General features: G+C 44.1%; 1 protein-coding gene across 1 annotated transcript in view; it reads left to right on the forward strand.

Annotated features, from left to right (window-relative positions):
* The window catches only part of TTC17 (tetratricopeptide repeat domain 17), an 84435-nt gene that overhangs the window by 37296 nt on the left and 28180 nt on the right, over positions 1 to 18959 (forward strand). The window contains exon 16 of the mRNA XM_066583461.1: positions 4138 to 4324. Coding sequence (XP_066439558.1) covers positions 4138 to 4324 — 187 coding nt within the window. The remainder of the gene's footprint in view (positions 1 to 4137; positions 4325 to 18959) is intronic.

Below are 18959 nucleotides of genomic sequence, written 5' to 3' on the forward strand. Positions count from 1 at the left end.
TTAAAAAAACAAACCGCTCAGCGCTTACCTGAATCCCGGCGGTCCGGCGTGTTCATACTTACCTGCTGAAGATGGCCGCCGGGGTCTGCTCCCTCCGTGGACCGCAGCTCTTCTGTGCGGTCCATTGCCGATTCCAGCCTCCTGATTGGCTGGAATCGGCACGTGACGGGGCGGAGCTACACGGAGCCGGCATTCTGCACGAGCTGCTCCATTGAAGAGAGCAGAAGACCCGGACTGCGCAAGCGCGGCTAATTTGGCCATCGGAGGGCGAAAATTAGTCGGCTCCATGGGAACGAGGACGCCAGCAACGGAGCAGGTAAGTAAAAAACTTTTTATAACTTCTGTATGGCTCATAATTAATGCACAATGTACATTACAAAGTGCATTAATATGGCCATACAGAAGTGTATAGACCCACTTGCTGCCGCGGGACAACCCCTTTAATAAAAAGTAATTCATTAGAAAGGTGAAACACCCCTTTTTAAAGGGGTTGTCCAGTTGTAGACTATTGGTAGCCTGTGCTCAGGTTAGGCCACCAATAGTAAATCAGAAGGGGAGGGTCTGTCACCTGTGCCCCCCACTGATCAGCTGTTACCACTCTGGTGTTCTTTGTGCACTGAGCTGATTTCTGCTGCTCCTACTATAGTTTGCCTGCATTACCATACCTGGCCACTGTAGTGAGAACGGAGCTGTCTGCTTCCTGCAGAAATCATCTCAAGGCACAAGTGCATTAGCCTGGTGAACAGCTGATCGTGGCAATCCCAGGCAGTGGACCCTTGTTGATTTACTACCGATGGTCTATTCTGCCGATAGGCCCTCAATAGTTTATAATTGGACAACCCCTTAACACCCGGAGTGTTCTGGTTCTGTGAATGTGGTGTTTTATTGGCCTTTTTATTTATTTATAGAGATTTTTCCCTAGTTTTATTAGGGGGAAAGTTTCCAAAAACTAAAAAAAATCTGTTTTAATTTATAGTTCTTTAGATTAGTTGATAAGTGACTTATGCAAATAAGTACTGGAATATAATCCTTCACAGCATCACTAATTGGATTGGTAGCTTCCCTGTAAGTCAATATTACGTCCTGCGTGTGCGGACTTTATAGGGAGCCAATCCTGCTCCTTACGAGCCGGGTGCCAGCTGTCTCTGAGATCAGACATCTGCCTGCAACAGCCACAGTCAGCGATAACGGTAATCGCAGCTGTTAACCCTCTAAATGCTGCTTTCAGTTCTGGTAACGGCATTTAAATACCCTGACCGTTATTCAATGGTCCTGGGGTTCTGTTCGGTTTCCATGACCTTCTAAAGGCCCTCCGGACTGCCATGAATAAATCCTTATCAATCTGTCACGCCTCCATAGACTCCCTGTCAAAGTGCAGGAAAATAGAATACCGTGGAATTACGCAATATTTTATGAGTGATCAAACAACCACAAATTCAAGTCCGCTATGAGAACTTTAATCAAACTTTTTTTTAATTAATTATTGTAAAAAAAATTTTTAAAAATTCAAAAAAACAAAAGGTTCCCATATTTATAATAAAAAACCCACAAAAGCATATTTGGTATTAGCGTGTCTGTAAAAGTCCGATCTATCTACACATACATTTGGTATCGTTGTAATAGTACTTTACTACAGTATACAGTTGTCATGTCATCTTTGCCGCAATGTTACAACGTGAAAACAAGACCCCCCCGACCCCCCCAAAGATTGCGGAATTGCGTGTTTTTTCCATTTCACTCCTCTTAGAAATATTTAAAAGTTTTTCAGTGCATTATATGTACTGTACGTTAAATAGTAACATTGTAAAATTCAACTTATCCCTCCAAAAACAAGCCCCCAAGCAGCTGTCAATAGGGAAAATAAGACGTAGGATTTCTTTTAAAAGTAAGTAGGAAAAAACAAAAATGGATAAGAGAAAAAAAAAGGCTGTGTCCTTAAGAGGTTAAAAGGCCTAGGGATATATCCAAACCAGAATATCCGTGTAAGGGCTTATTCAGACGACCGTATATCGGCCGCGTATTCACGCCGAGCCGATATACGGGGTCCCTCTCTGTAGGGGGAGGAGGCTGGAAGAGCCAGGAGCAGTGCACTGAGCTCCCCCCCCCCCCCCCCCCCTCTCCACTAACTCTCCACCCCCTCTCCGCCCCTCTGTACTATTTGCAATGAGGGGAGGCGGGATGGGTGCGGAGCTAATTCCTTGAACTTAGCCCCACCCTCATCCCGCCTCCTCTCATTGTAAATAGTGCAGAGGGGCGGAGAGGGGGCGGGAGCTCAGAGCACTGCTCCGGGCTCTTCCAGCCTCCTCCCCCTGCAGAGAGAGACGCCGTATATCGGCTCGGCGTGAATACCCGGCCAATATACGGTCATCTGAAGCCGCCCTAAGACAGCTGTTTTGTGGTTCTTGCCCCTCATCACTGGTTGGCTGGGTGCTATGGCATCACTGTTGCTCCAGGGTAATGAGTTTCCTTGTGGAGAGCACCACGAGGGTGTAGGAAATGTTATAGGTCTATTATATGCTGATAGTGCCTTTCAAGATGTGTAAGCTGCCCGTGCCATAGGCACTAATATATCCCCATACCATCAGAGATGGAGGCATTTGAACTGTTCGTTAATAAGAAGTTGGATGGTCCCTCTCTTCCTGAGTCCACAGGACTCTGACTGATCATCTAATTGGGTGTCCGCTGTCAGCACAGCACACAGTAGTCAAATTGGAAGCAGACCTTTCACCCCCTGTATAGGGGCCAGCACTTTTAATTGCAGGTGCAGCTATCATTGATTTTAATGAGAGCTGCACCTGCAGCCCTGTGGCCTGTCCTATTAGAATGTCTGCAGGAATGTCATATACTGCAATACTTCAGTATTGCAGTATATGTTATAAGCGATCAAACAAATAATAAAGTTGAAAAAAAGTGTTCTCAATATTGTAAAAAAAATTAATATTAAACTCTTAACCCAACCCCCCCCCCCCACACCCTTTTCCCGCATTTCTAATTTTAAAAAATCTAAACAAATAAAACTTCCTAAATTCATTTGGTAGCACCACATCCATAAGGCCTCATGTCCACAGGCACGCGTGGACTCCCGAGTGCAGAATCCTGCAGCGGAATCCACCCGTGCCTGCAGCAATGGGCATTTTACTCACCTGTCCGGCTGCAGTATGGGTCTTCTCCATCCAAGCCGGATCTTCTTTCTTCTGCCCAGCGAATGTGTGCCAGCATGCCATGCGCAGTGATTTTTTTTCCCCTTGAAATGTCCGGCTTTCCCGCAGATCTCTGGACACCATCAGAATTTAGCTTTTTTTTTGGTCACCTCGTCTCCAAGAAAAAAAAATAAAAAAATTGTATGTACCCCAAAATGGTAACAATAGAAACCGCAGGTCATCCCACAGAAAAAACAACTCCTCATGTAACCCCATCAGCGGAGAGATAAACATGTTATGGCCGTCAGAAGACGGCGACAGAAAATATATATATTTTTAAAGGTACTTCATTTTTTAAAAGTAGGACAGTAACAAAAACGTAATAAACTTGCTGTCGTCTTATTCGTACCGACCCGGAGAATAAAGTGATGTTTATTCTTGCAACAGTGTGTGACTGGAAACGCTGCCACGTTTACTTCTCGGCTGAACGATTATTTTAAGGTGAGCTTAAAAGCCATCGTTAAGCCGGAGAGAAGATAACGGTCCGCACGCTGTGTTTTCCACAGGAGTCGGAGATTACATTGTATTTTGCCGACAGCCCGTGCGAAAAGAAAGGAGCTGTGTTCAGAGCTCAGACCTTATGCTTGGCTCTTCAAACAGCTCCTGGAGGCCCTTTCACATGCAAATGAAGCTGATAAAGTTTTAATAGACATTAGTGTCCATTAACACTTTAAGGAAAATGATCGCTAAAACTGTCAATCTTTCAATCGTTTACGTGTAAATGGGCCATAAGAACAATCGGATCTGTCAGCGGGATTTAAACCTACTTCTTGTTGGCTTCTCAGAAGCAGCAGCAGAGTTTTCTCTTTCTAGACTAGAAACTGCAGACAAAATAGGGAAAACGTCATAAATGTGAGGATTTCTTGCTGCTGGACTACTGACTATACTGCGCACAAATGTCTGCACATGTGACTGATGCTTCCTGTTTTACGTTCAGCCTCTGGTATTGCTCAGCCTGGGCAACGCTTACCTGTCCCTGAAGAACCTGTCCGGGGCTCTACAAGTCTTCCGTGCCGTGTTGGATTTGAACCGAGGATGCCCAGAGTGTAGAGACAGCCTGCAAATGATCCGGTGCCTACAGCTGTACCCACTGCTGTATAACGTCACCTCCTCCGTGTGCAGCGGTAAGTATACAGCCAGCGCGGCTACAAACAGATCAGCGTTAGCCCCGTAGTCTTCCATGTCTTGCTGATTTATGGTCGACACAAGTAAATGCTTCAAAAAGGAATTGATGACTTCATATGTTTGTGCTTAACTTGGCAATGGGCAAAATGTTTTGGAGGTGGAGGGGTGATATGTAATAAATGTGAGGTATTGCATATAAATCTACCTAAAGGAGTCGTATCACTATTACACAGTGCCCCCTCTGGTGTAGCCGATCTACTACTGCGTCCGCTTTGGTGTCACAAAACTGCTACAGCGCTCCTTTCTAGTGTAATGCACCTGCTGTGGCACCCCTTTCCGGTGTAGCGTACATGTTAGGCCCCTCCTTTCCGGTGTAGCGTACATGTTAGGCCCCTCGTTTCCGGTGTAGCGTACATGGTGGGCCCCTCGTTTCCGGTGTAGCGTACATGGTGGGCCCCTCGTTTCCGGTGTAGCGTACATGGTAGGCCCCTCCTTTCCGGTGTAACGTACATGGTAGGCCCCTCCTTACCGGTGTAACGTACATGGTAGGCTCCTCCTTACCGGTGTACCGTACATGGTAGGCCCCTCCTTTCCGGTGTACCGTACATGGTAGGCCCCTCCTTTCCGGTGTACCGTACATGGTAGGCCCCTCCTTTTCGGGTGTAACGTACATGGTAGGCCCCTCCTTTACGGTGTACCGTACATGGTAGGCCCCTCCTTTCCGGTGTAACGTACATGGTAGGCCCCTCCTTTCCGGTGTAACGTACATGGTAGGCCCCTCCTTTCCGGTGTAACGTACATGGTAGGCTCCTCCTTTCCGGTGTAACGTACATGGTAGGCCCCTCCTTTCCGGTGTAACGTACATGGTAGGCCCCTCCTTTCCGGTGTAACGTACATGGTAGGCCCCTCCTTTCCGGTGTAACGTACATGGTAGGCCCCTCCTTTCCGGTGTAACGTACATGGTAGGCCCCTCCTTTCCGGTGTAACGTACATGGTAGGCCCCTCCTTTCCGGTGTAACGTACATGGTAGGCCCCTCCATTCGGGTGTAACGTACATGGTAGGCCCCTCCTTTCCGGTGTAACGTACATGGTAGGCCCCTCCCTTCCGGTGTAACGTACATGGTAGGCCCCTCCTTTCCCGGTGTAACGTACATGGTAGGCCCCTCCTTTCCCGCTGTAACGTACATGGTAGGCCCCTCCTTTCCCGCTGTAACGTACATGGTAGGCCCCTCCTTTCCCGCTGTAACGTACATGGTAGGCCCCTCCTTTCCCGGTGTAACGTACATGGTAGGCCCCTCCTTTCCCGGTGTAACGTACATGGTAGGCCCCTCCTTTCCCGGTGTAACGTACATGGTAGGCCCCCTCCTTTCCCGCTGTAACGTACATGGTAGGCCCCCTCCTTTCCCGCTGTAACGTACATGGTAGGCCCCCTCCTTTCCCGCTGTAACGTACATGGTAGGCCCCCTCCTTTCCCGCTGTAACGTACATGTTGGGCCCCTCCTTTCTCGGTGTAATATATCTATTTAGATGCACCCCTGTTCCTTGAGTACTAGACCTGTGAGGCAGTACCCCCTTCCTTCTTGGGTTAATGTATCTGTTGTGGCGTTTCTCCACCCTCCACCCCTCGACATGGCGCATCTCAGTGTTCTATAGGTTCCTTCTCAGAACGTCTAATTGGAGGAATTTATGATGTTATATGTGCCGGTTTGCTGACATAAAACAGTCACAAATTTAGACTGTTTTTATTTTTTGTCACTATTAAAGCAGCCGGATCTTTGGAGAGGGGGGGGCACGATGTCAGGTCTTACCCTCGGACGTTGGAGGGATAGTTATGGATCCTAAAGCTGGATATCTTGTTAATATACTAGAAATGTCAATGTTGGAGCTGGCGATCCACTGATACTCGTGGGTCCGACTTTTGACCCCTGGTATTATAGCTGCCGCTGGTCATACTGTTCCTGTGCAGCACATAGTAGTAGAAGATGATGATGGTCAGCGACAGGCGACCAAATAATACATAGACAGGCCCTAACAGAAGTGAGCGAGCACACAGGAAGGGGTTGTTGTGTTCGGTCTACCATAGTTGGTCCACCTGATAATTATGTGACAATGCTGTTATGTTGTGTATTGTTTGTGTGTTCCTCATGTTCTTGGTGCAGTTTCCAAGCGGAAACACCCCCTGGTGGCTGCATGTGGATTTGCCCCATTGATTGTGGGTAAATCAGCACATCATGCTGCATGAAATCTCGAGCAGAGCTCAGCCTAGAGTATACTGTCTAGAGCACAGGTGTCAAACACAAGGCCCGTGGGCCGAATCCGGCCTGCTGCCTCATTTTATGTGGCCCGCGGCGTGTCGACGGCCGCTCACCACTGTAGAGTTTACCGGCTGGGGTGCCGCAGCTCCCCGCTGGTAATCACGCTGGCAGTGCTGATCCCGGCGCACACTCTGACGTCAGTGTGCAGCCGGGATCCTCCTCCCCTGAGTACCCTGCACCTCAGTTTCGCAGGAGGAACCATGCCGGGTGCACACACTGACGTCAGTGTGTAACTGAGCTCAGCGCGAGCAGAGGGGGAGCGGCGCTAAAAGCAAGGAGGAGGTAAGTATATGGGTTTGGGGGAACTATTATTACTGAGGGGGGTTATTACTGACGAGGATTATATTATTATTGAGGGGGATTAATATTGCTATGGGCTTAATATTACTGAAGGGGGATAATATTACTGAAGGGGCTTAATATTACTGAAGGGGCTTAATATTACTGAAGGGGCTTAATATTACTGAAGGGGCTTAATATTACTGAAGGGGGTGTTAATATTACTGAAGGGGGTGTTAATATTACTGAAGGGGGTGTTAATATTACTGAAGGGGGTGTTAATATTACTGAAGGGGGTGTTAATATTACTGAAGGGGGTGTTAATATTACTGAAGGGGGTGTTAATATTACTGAAGGGGGTGTTAATATTACTGAAGGGGGTGTTAATATTGTTGAGGGGGATATTATTGCTGAGGGGGATATTACTGTGGGGCTCGCTATTACTACTGGGGCCACTGTGGGCGTCATTATTACTAATTTGGCCACTATAAGGGTCGCTATTACTAACTGGGCCATTGTGGGGGTCGCTATTACTAAATGGCCCACTATGGGGGTCACTATTTTTACAGGGGCCACTATGAGGGTCACTATTTTTACTGGGGCCACTATCAGAGTCACTATGGCTACTGCGACCACTATAGAGGTCATTATTGCTACTGAGGCCACTATAGGGGACACTATTACTACTGCGACCACGATGGGGGTCACTATTAGGGCTTGTTCACACGGGCGTAATCATATTTCGGTCACACAAATATGCTGCGTATTTGCACAATTAAAAATCGCTTACGCCTGCATATTTGGGCACGCAAAAAAGAAGGCAGATTGGCGCACTGAAATGGTGCGCAAATATGCAGTGAATACACAGGTTTCCTGCGCATTCACCACATATTTGCGCGGCCCGTTCACTTCAATGGCCTATCGGGGGCGCAGTACACAACAAAATAGGTCATGCTGTGTGAAAATATACATCATGTGAATGGACTCATTGAAATCAATGGCTTCTATTCACTGCATAGTATGTACGCAAATCCGCTTGTGTGAACGAGCCCTTACTACACTGTCTTACAACCGGCCCTTCGAAGGTCACCATAAGCCTGATGTGGCCCTTGGTGAAAATGAGTTTGACACCCCTGATCTAGAGCAAGAATCAAATTAAGTATTTATATCTATGTGTGTGCGCGGCATCCTTTCTACTAATGTCTCATCGACTTCAACTGGTATTTCCCTCCATTCATTCTGCAAACATCTGGCAAGTTTTACCAAGATGGACACTCTTCATATTTCATGACCTGATGTTGCAGTTTGTCCCAGTAGGGTTCAGGTCGGACTCTGTACAGCCGGTCCAATCGTGGTACATCCATATCCTCAAACCAATGTAAAACCACGTTGGATGTGTGACCAGGCACGTTGTCTTGTTGGAAGTATGGCCGACCATTCCCAGAGTATTGCTACATTGTCAGCAGCACATTATTGTCTAGAATGTCTGGGTCATCTCCGTGTTCATGGTTCTGGTTACCACAATCAATGGACCGAGACCATGCCATGTAACACATCCCCAGACCATAACAGAACCTTCGCCGTACCTAACTGTTGGCACAGCACACTCAGGTAAAAGCCGTTCCCCAGGATCCTCCACACCCAGGTACCTCCATCTGATGTGAAGATGGAGTAGTGCGATTCATCACTCCATATCGCTTCCATCGCTCAACTGTCCAATGATGATGCTCCTCGCATCTTCTTTGAGAGAACTCACCAGATGTTTGCAGGATGGATGGAGGGAAATACCAGCTGAATCATATCAAATGTTAGTAGAGTAATGTGGTGCTCTCACATCAGCCCATACCTGAAATGCAGCGCAGGCCGCGCCCTGAAGTTCCCTAAGTGTTAGCCAGTAGAGGGCGCACATGCACGCCTCCGCTCCATTCACTTCAGTAGAACTGCCAGAGATGGCCTAGTCCGCTATCTCCGGCGCTCCAAATGAAGTGAATGTGAGCGTAGATGCGCCTGTGCAACCTCCACAGTCCCACGCTTCGAGACGTGGCTGGTGCTGCATTTTAGGTATGGGCTATCCCTTTAAGGGGTTGTCCAGGGTTAGTAAAAGATGAATGCTTTCCGCCAAGCACAGCGCCACCCTTGTCCGTGGGTTGTGTGGTATTGCAACTCAGCTCCATTGAAGTCAATGGGAGCTGTAATACCATGCACAACCCACAAACAAGGGTGGCGCTGTGTTTTTCTAACCCTTTTAAACTGCTGCAATACTAGGTAGAGCTGCATGTACAAGGGTGGATTATGGATTGATCTGGTTCTTTAAGGATGCTTTGGGGACACCAGTTTGTAGACCTTATATTAATATCCACAACAAAGCTGGTTATTGCAGCTGTCAGCCGCGTGGAACTACAAGTCTCAGCACGGCCTATTAGCAAGGGAATCCTGGGACTTGCAGTTGCTTAGCGCTGGTGTCTTTTACATTGTCCTCTCTGCACTCTCCTTCATCATCCTCTCCGACTCGTGATCTCTGCTGGAAGCGGCGCTATCTGAGGCCATTATTAATATTCCGGGCACGGCCGGCCTCTCTATATGTAGCGGCACAACGCCATGTGTGAGAGGCATCAGTAATCACATTTTCTAGTCTCTCTTATCTGCAAACGGGGTTGGAGAGTTAAATTTAGCTCAGTGTTTGGGCCCGGAGAGCGGAGGGAAGTCACTTCTGCTTTCACGTCACCAATTGAGCCTCAGCCAGTGACAGAAGGGGATATGAAAGGAGCGGCACAGGGGAGTCGCAGTCATTCCATATAAAATAAGCAGAACCCCATTAATTATTGAGCAGACTATTTATAGCGCCGCTCCGTTAGTGCGGCGGCTGGATGTAAGGCGTATACACCCCCCCCACCCCGGTGATGGAAATGGATAGTCTGATTCAGTCGTCACATAGACAAACATGTCATAGCTGGGGAGATGGCACATAAAGGATAAACCCAGGGGGCATCTCAGGACAGCCATGCTTCTATGCTGAGGTGTGGCTGATAACTGCCGCCTGTTACATCGGAACATACACCTCTTCTAAGTCGTACATAGGGGGCAGTATTCTAGTAGTTACATTCTTGTACATGATCCGTTCAGTCCCACCCGAACCTTCGGTCATTCTATGGATCAATGTTCTCCACGTGTTTCTGTATTTCACAGCTTCTTTCAGTTCCGCCATTGACACGTTGGTGGTGGCCTTGATTGTATCTGGCCATCTTGTTCTTTGTGGTCCTGATCTTCTCTTCCCACTGACCTTGCCGAGCATCAGTACTGTTTCCAGTGAGTTAGCGCACATCACGGGGCCAAAAAGAGAGCCGCTGTTTGATGATTTTGCCCTCTAGTGATGTTTTCGGTTTGACGCGATCTAACACTACCTTGTTCGTGGTCATGGTGGACCAAGGTATCCGTAGCGTTGTCCAGCACCAGAGCTCATCAATTTTCTTCTGTCGGTGTTCCTGAGCGTCCAACTTTCGCAGCCGTACGTCGTTATGGGAAAGACGATTGCATTGACCGGTCTGGTGTTTGTTGCGATGCTAATATCCTTGCTTTTCCAGATCTTTCCCATTCCTTGCATCGCATTCCTACCAAGTGTAATCCGTCTCTTGATGTCCAGGTTGGTCCAGGTTTCCCGTTGCAATCGATTTTTGGATCCAAGGAAGATGAAATCTTGGACCGACTCCACTTCTTCGTTGTTGGTGTTTATGTTCCCTGTACCGTTGCCCACCGCGGTCATGACTTTGGTTTTTCTGCTGCTGAGGTATAATCCCATGCGTTCGCTTTTCTTTTGCCCTCGTTGGATAAGGTATTCTAGGTCCCTCTCACTTTCCGCAAGCGGGGTGGTGGCATCCACATATCGGAAGGTTGTTGACATTTCTGCCACCGATTCTGACTCTGATTTCTGATTCGTCCAGATTGCATCGTCTCATGATTGTTTCTGCGCACGGATTGGAAACGGCTGGTGATAGAATGCAGCCTCGCCGTACGCCTTTCTCAGTTCCGAACCAATCCGTGTCTCCATAAGCCGTCCTGACTGTTGCTTCTTGGTTGTTGTAAAGCGACCCCATAAGCTGTTCAGTATGTTCTGGGACGCTCATTTACTTCAGACACTTCCAAAGCTTGTCATGTTCGACACAGTCCCATGCCTTGCTGCAGTCGATGAAACACATGTACACGTCCTTAATACTCATGGGTCTTCTCCATGATCCAGCACAGGTTCCTGATTTGGTCTCTGGTGCCACCACCTTTGCGGAAGCCAGCTTGAATGTCCGGCAGTTCCCGTTCAACAAATGTCGCAACGTGTTTTTGGATGATCTTTAAAAGAGTTTAGCTGGCGTGAGGTATGAGGGCGATGGGGCGGTAGTTCGAACATTCTAAAGCATCACCTTTTTTTGGAAGTGTGATGAAGACCGATCTTGTCCCTACTTTGGGCCATGACTTGGAGCTCCAGATCTTCTGACATAGGTCAGTTAGGATCTTGACTGGCACTGGTTTGAGCAGTTCGGCTGTTTGGTAGTTGTTTCAGGGCCCATGTGACTTCTTCCTCCAGAATGCCCGGTTCTTGTACTACTTGACGTACGTGATCCAACGGCTTGTCTGTGATCTCCTGCATACAGCTCTGCCGTATATATTCTCGCCACCTACACTTGATTTGATCTTCTTGTAATAATTTGCCATCCCGGTCTTTGATGGTTGTTGCCTTGTGTGGTGCGATCAGTGCGCGGTTCTTCATATGGGTGAAGAGAGCTCGGTTGTGGCCGAGCTAGTTTGCATCTTTCCGTTTCGCACTTTTGGGCATTCCAGTAGCGCTCCTTGTCTCATCTGACTTTTCTTTGAAATTCCGCATTTTGCTGTTTGAATTCACTGATGGTGCCCGCTGCTTTAGCTGCTCAGGGCTTGTTGGCGATTCTCATGCATTCAATCCGATAGCCAATGTGGTCATTTTGCAGATTTTTTGAAAGTGATGATTTGTTCCGCTGTATTCAGTGTGATGGATTTGATTTCCTCCCTTAATTCGTCAGGGTCTTTACCGGTGGTGCTCAGCGCTTCAAATCGGTTATTCACTTCGACCTCTTACCGTGAAGGGATGTTGTCTACATCAAAACACCGTATTGTTGGTGATCTCGTGATGTTGCTGAATCTGAGATTTATTATTGCAGCGAAGAGCTGATGTACATAGGGGGCAGTATTATACTAGTTATATTCTTGTACATAGGAGGCAGTATTATAGTAGTTATATTCTTGTACATAGGGGCAGTATTATAGTAGTTATATTCTTGTACCTAGGGGGCAGTATTATAGTAGTTATATTCTTGTACATAGGAGAGCAGTATTATAGTAGTTATATTCTTGTACATAGGGCAGTATTATAGTATTTATATTCTTGTACATGGGAGGCAGTATTATAGTAGTTACATTCTTGTACATAGGAGGCAGTATTATAGTAGTTATATTCTTGTACATAGGGGGTAGTATTATAGTAGTTATATTCTTGTACATAGGGGCAGTATTATAGTAGTTATATTCTTGTACATAGGGCAGTATTATAGTATTTATATTCTTGTACATAGGAGCAGTATTATAGTAGTTATATTCTTGTACATAGGGCAGTATTATAGTATTTATATTCTTGTACATGGGAGGCAGTATTATAGTAGTTACATTCTTGTACATAGGAGGCAGTATTATAGTAGTTATATTCTTGTACATAGGGGCAGTATTATAGTAGTTATATTCTTGTACATAGGGGGCAGTATTATAGTAGTTATATTCTTGTACATAGGGAGCAGTATTATAGTAGTTATATTCTTGTACATAGGGGCAGTATTATAGTAGTTATATTCTTGTACATAGGGGGCGGTATTATAGCAGTTATATTCTTGTACATAGGGGGCAGTATTATAGTAGCTATATTCTTGTACATAGGGGGCAGTATTATAGTAGTTATATTCTTGTACATAGGAGGCAGTATTATAGTAGTTATATTCTTGTACATAGGAGGCAGTATTATAGTAGTTATATTCTTGTACATAGGGGGTAGTATTATAGTAGTTATATTCTTGTACATAGGGGCAGTATTATAGTAGTTATATTCTTGTACATAGGGGCAGTATTATAGTAGTTATATTCTTGTACATAGGGGGCAGTATTATAGTAGTTATATTCTTGTACATAGGGGGAAGTATTATAGTAGTTATATTCTTGTACATAGGGGCAGTATTATAGTAGTTATATTCTTGTACATGGAGGCAGTATTATAGTAGTTATATTCTTGTACGTAGGGGCAGTATTATAGTAGTTATATTCTTGTATATAGGGGACAGTATTATAGTAGTTATATTCTTGTACATAGAGGCAGTATTATAGTAGTTATATTCTTGTACATAGGAGGCAGTATTATAGTAGTTATATTCTTGTACATAGGGGCAGTATTATAGTGGTCATATTCTTGTACATAGGGGGCAGTATTATAGTAGTTATATTCTTGTACATAGGAGACAGTATTATAGTAGTTATATTCTTGTACATAGGAGGCAGTATTATAGTAGTTATATTCTTGTACATAGGGGGCAGTATTATAGTAGTTATATTCTTGTACATAGGGGGCAGTATTATAGTAGTTATATTCTTGTACATAGGGGGCAGTATTATAGTAGTTATATTCTTGTACATAGGGGGCAGTATTATAGTAGTTATATTCTTGTAATTAGGGGACAATATTATAGTAGTTATATTCTTGTACATAGGGGGCAGTATTATAGTAGTTATATTCTTGTACACATGGGGCAGTATTATAGTAGTTATATTCTTGTACATGGAGGCAGTATTATAGTAGTTATATTCTTGTACGTAGGGGCAGTATTATAGTAGTTATATTCTTGTATATAGGGGACAGTATTATAGTAGTTATATTCTTGTACATAGAGGCAGTATTATAGTAGTTATATTCTTGTACATAGGAGGCAGTATTATAGTAGTTATATTCTTGTACATAGGGGCAGTATTATAGTGGTCATATTCTTGTACATAGGGGGCAGTATTATAGTAGTTATATTCTTGTACATAGGAGACAGTATTATAGTAGTTATATTCTTGTACATAGGAGGCAGTATTATAGTAGTTATATTCTTGTACATAGGGGGCAGTATTATAGTAGTTATATTCTTGTACATAGGGGGCAGTATTATAGTAGTTTTATCCTTGTACATAGGGGCAGTATTATAGTAGTTATATTCTTGTACATAGGGGGCAGTATTATAGTAGTTATATTCTTGTACATAAGGGCAGTATTATAGTAGTTTTATCCTTGTACATAGGGGCAGTATTATAGTAGTTATATGCTTGTACATAGGGGGCAGTATTATAGTACTTATATTATTGTACATAGGAGACAGTATTATAGTAGTTATATTCTTGTACATGGAGGCAGTATTATAGTAGTTATATTCTTGTACATAGAGGGCAGTATTATAGTAGTTATATTCTTGTACATAGGGGGCAGTATTATAGTAGTTATATTCTTGTACATAGGGGGCAGTATTATAGTAGTTATATTCTTGTACATAGGGGGCAGTATTATAGTAGTTATATTCTTGTAATTAGGGGACAATATTATAGTAGTTATATTCTTGTACATAGGGGGCAGTATTATAGTAGTTATATTCTTGTACACATGGGGCAGTATTATAGTAGTTATATTCTTGTACATTGGAGGCAGTATTATAGTAGTTATATTCTTGTACATAGGGGGCAGTATTATAGTAGTTATATTCTTGTACATAGGAGCAGTATTATAGTAGTTATAGTCTTGTACATAGAGGGCAGTATTATAGTAGTTATATTCTTGTACATAGGTGGCAGTATTATACTAGTTATATTCTTGTACATACGGGGCAGTATTATAGTAGTTATATTCCTGTACATAGGGGGGCAGTATTATAGTAGTTATATTCTTGTACATAGGGGGCAGTATTATAGTAGTTATATTCTTGTACATAGAGGGCAGTATTATAGTAGTTATATTCTTGTACACAGGAGGCAGTATTATAGTAGTTATATTCTTGTACATAGAGGGCAGTATTACAGTAGTTATATTCTTGTACACAGGAGGCAGTATTATAGTAGTTATATTCTTGTACATAGGGGGCAGTATTATAGTAGCTATATTCTTGTACATTGGAGGCAGTATTATAGTAGTTATATTCTTGTACATAGGAGGCAGTATTATAGTAGTTATATTCTTGTACATAGGAGGCAGTATTATAGTAGTTATATTCTTGTACATAGGAGGCAGTATTATAGTAGTTATATTCTTGTACATTGGAGGCAGTATTATAGTAGTTATATTCTTGTACATAGAGGGCAGTATTATAGTAGTTATATTCTTGTACATAGAGGGCAGTATTATAGTAGTTATATTCTTGTACATAGGAGGCAGTATTATAGTAGTTGTATTCTTGTACATAGGAGGCAGCATTATAGTAGTTGTATTCTTGTACATAGGGGGCAGTATTATAGTAGTTATATTCCTGTACATAGGGGGCAGTATTATAGTAGTTATATTCTTGTACATAGGGGGCAGTATTATAGTAGTTATATTCTTGTACATAGGGGGCAGTATTATAGTAGTTATATTCTTGTACATAGGGAGCAGTATTATAGTAGTTATATTCTTGTACATAGGGAGCAGTATTATAGTAGTTATATTCTTGTACATAGGGGGCAGTATTATAGTAGTTATATTCTTGTACATAGGGGGCAGTATTATAGTAGTTATATTCTTGTACATAGGGGGCAGTATTATAGTAGTTATATACTTGTACATAGAGGGCAGTAATAAAGTAGATATGTTCTTGTACATGAAGGGTGGTATTCTAAATATATTTTCTTACTTAGGGGTGAGTATTATAGTAAGTATAGCATTGGACAGGTTCCTCAGTCAGCGGTGTAGAAGACTGGAGACCTTGAATTAGAAACCCGTAATTCTGTTGTGTGACGTTAATGTGTCAAGTGACTGGGAAAGTATCATGAACGTACAGTTTTCAGTAATACGTGAGGTTCGGCATTGGCAGAGCTGTCGGCTGAACGCGCCAGGCTTGTGACATCACAGAAGGTTTTATCGTAAAGTCTGGTCTGATGATGAGCAGGAGAGACGTAAATTGTCATTAAACAGCTTCAATGCACTAAAAACATTAGCGTTTACTTGATGTGAACTCCAGGCTAATTTTAGTCTCCAAGGCAGGAGCAGGAATAGCGCGTCACCGCTCTCATGAATTACACATCTTCTGCCTCCTAGCTGGTTGTTACATGGAAGTGTAAGACTGATTGTCGTTAATAGGGGAGCCGAGGCTGCGTCGTCCTACACCGGTTAGTGACGAATATCCCTCTCCGCACAACGTTTAATGGCTTTAGATCACAAGCCTCTTGTAATCCATTATGTATTATGGTTATTAGAGACTCTACAAGGAGAAACAGCGTTTATTAGTGAAGTTCACGCCGTTGACAAACATTAAAAAAAAATATACAAATTTAGGTTTTGCTCATTACGGGATTACAGGATGGTAGAACGCGGCTACAAAAAACATCTGATCGTTAATGTTCGGGAACATACAGGGGATGTGAGTCTTGCTATAGCATCGGTCCACGGTTTTGGGGCTGGCCCATGTGTATAGCGCCAACTTATTTCGTAGCACTTTCAGGTAATTTATTTATTACCCCCCCACCAAGCTGGGTGCTCATTTTACCGACCTCAGAAGGATGGAGGCTGCTGAGTCAACCTTGAGCCGGCTACCTGAGCCACTCGGGGATTGGTTCAGGTAGCACTTGCAACCTGCAGGTTGTGAGCGGGAGCTTAGCAGTCTGCGCCACACGATCAGCAGTATACCCGCAAATGCCGGACGGTACCAGTCGGACCCCAGTCACTATAATGGGGTCCGTCTAGTTCCATTTATGTCCATCAGCATCTTCCAGGACGCAATAATGCAGTATTTTCCCCCGGATTTTAACAAAACCTTCAGCGCATATGTGGGCGAGACCTTGGGGTTTATTCGCACGGGCACCATTTTTTTCAGTCCTAAAAAATTGGACCGATTCCTTTTTTTTTTTCTTCCTATGTGCGTGATCTTTCACGTGATTTTTATACATTTCTGTGATTTTATGCAAGATTTTAATCCGTTTTGCTTTCTATATTTATGCACGTTTTTAAAAAAAAAACACAAGATGGGTTCTGCAGGCTTTTTTTTATTGTTACCATGGTTACATGCAATAAAAATGGATTGCAATTGCCTCAAATGACTGCATGGGGTTTTTTTTTTTTGAAAATCGCAAGGTAAGACATGCTGCCATTTTTTTCTCTCGTCTTTTTTTGCTCAGGTTGTTCATCCAATCAGAACAAAATGCACGTCTGAATATAACCATTTACAATAATATGCTTCATTTTCGTCCGATTTTAGTCCAATTTTTACGAACAGAAAATTAAACGTAATTTGTGAATATCCCCTGAGCGCTCCTTCACACGCGTGTATACGTATTTGCTGTTTGGCGCACTGAACCAATGGCCGCAAATACAGTAGCAAATGCAGCTGAAACGATGGCAAGCGGCTGCGATGTCACCTGTAGAACGTCTATATTATGGACCCGTGTTACAGGTGTGCTACAATGAACCCAGCCGTACGGTGTATTCTCATCCTGGACATGAATGGCGTAACCACAGGATATAGCAGAAATGTCTGATAGATTTCGGTCCCACTTGTGAGACCCACGCCTGTCTCTAGAGTGGGGGTCTTCCGACCCTGTCCCGTCCAATGAGATGACTTCTGGTCTCCTCATCCGGCCTACAATTGATTGCAGATGTGACCGGAATTAGTCAAACTCTCTGCGCTACGCTGTACCGCGACTCCCATTGATGGCACACCTTGTGAGAATACACCTTTAGGACTTTGCAGTGACCCTGTCCGGTGACTTTACTCTCCTGGTTGGTTGGCAGGCTGGTTACACTCGGCTGCATCTGCGGCCCTTTGTTTTGCAATGACCCATAGGAGCCATTTTTAGTAGCGCTTGATGAGAAAACGGGGAAGATGGAGAGCTCTGTATATGCAGGAGTATCCACCGGCTTGAGGTGCCCATATCTCGCAGGCTACAGTGAGGCTGGCTGCCTAATGTGTATGGGGGGGGGTCTGGACTCTCCCCTGACATGGGAGCAGGTTGGATATCAGACAATTCTTACATAACCTTTAATAATTCTGTCATATCTTCATAAGTGTTATATGTTCAAGTTATTCTGACCCTTTTTTATACAATGGGAGTCTATTGGGCAACGTATGCGACTATATGGGATATCATTTCCTACATAAGGACACTATGGTGGAATGCGTCAGGAGATTATTCCCAGTTTATACTCCAAAAACAGTGTGAACACACTAATAAAATAGGACCCGTGCGGGACCCCCTTCAGATGGCATATAGTACAGTTCAATACTAGTCTCTCTCCACACATGTAAGATTGGGTAGGGGAACGAAATTTAGGAAATCAACCGTTTTCATTGAGTGTGTGTATATATTAAAGGCATTTTCCTGGAATTTGATACTAACGACCTATCATTATTAGATCTGTGAGGTCTGACCTGCACGGATCACATTCTGTATTATGCTCCAGAGCTGCATTCACTATTCTGCTGGTGGAGTCACTGTGTACATACATTACTTATTTTATACTGATCCTGAGTTACATCCTGTATTATACTCCAGAGCTGCACTCACTATTCTGCTGGTGGAGTCACTGTGTACATACATTACTTATCCTGTACTGATCCTGAATGACATCCTGTATTATCCTCCGGAGCTGCACTCACTATTCTGCTGGTGGAATCACTGTGTACATACATTACTTATCCTGTACTGATCCTGAGTTACATCCTGTATTATACTCCAGAGCTGCGCTCACTACTCTACTGGTGGAGTCACTGTGGACATACATTACTTATCCTGTACTGCTTCTGAGTTACATCCTGTATTATAC

Source organism: Eleutherodactylus coqui, chromosome 11 (assembly GCF_035609145.1).
Source record: "Eleutherodactylus coqui strain aEleCoq1 chromosome 11, aEleCoq1.hap1, whole genome shotgun sequence".
Taxonomy (NCBI): Eukaryota; Metazoa; Chordata; class Amphibia; order Anura; family Eleutherodactylidae; genus Eleutherodactylus; species Eleutherodactylus coqui.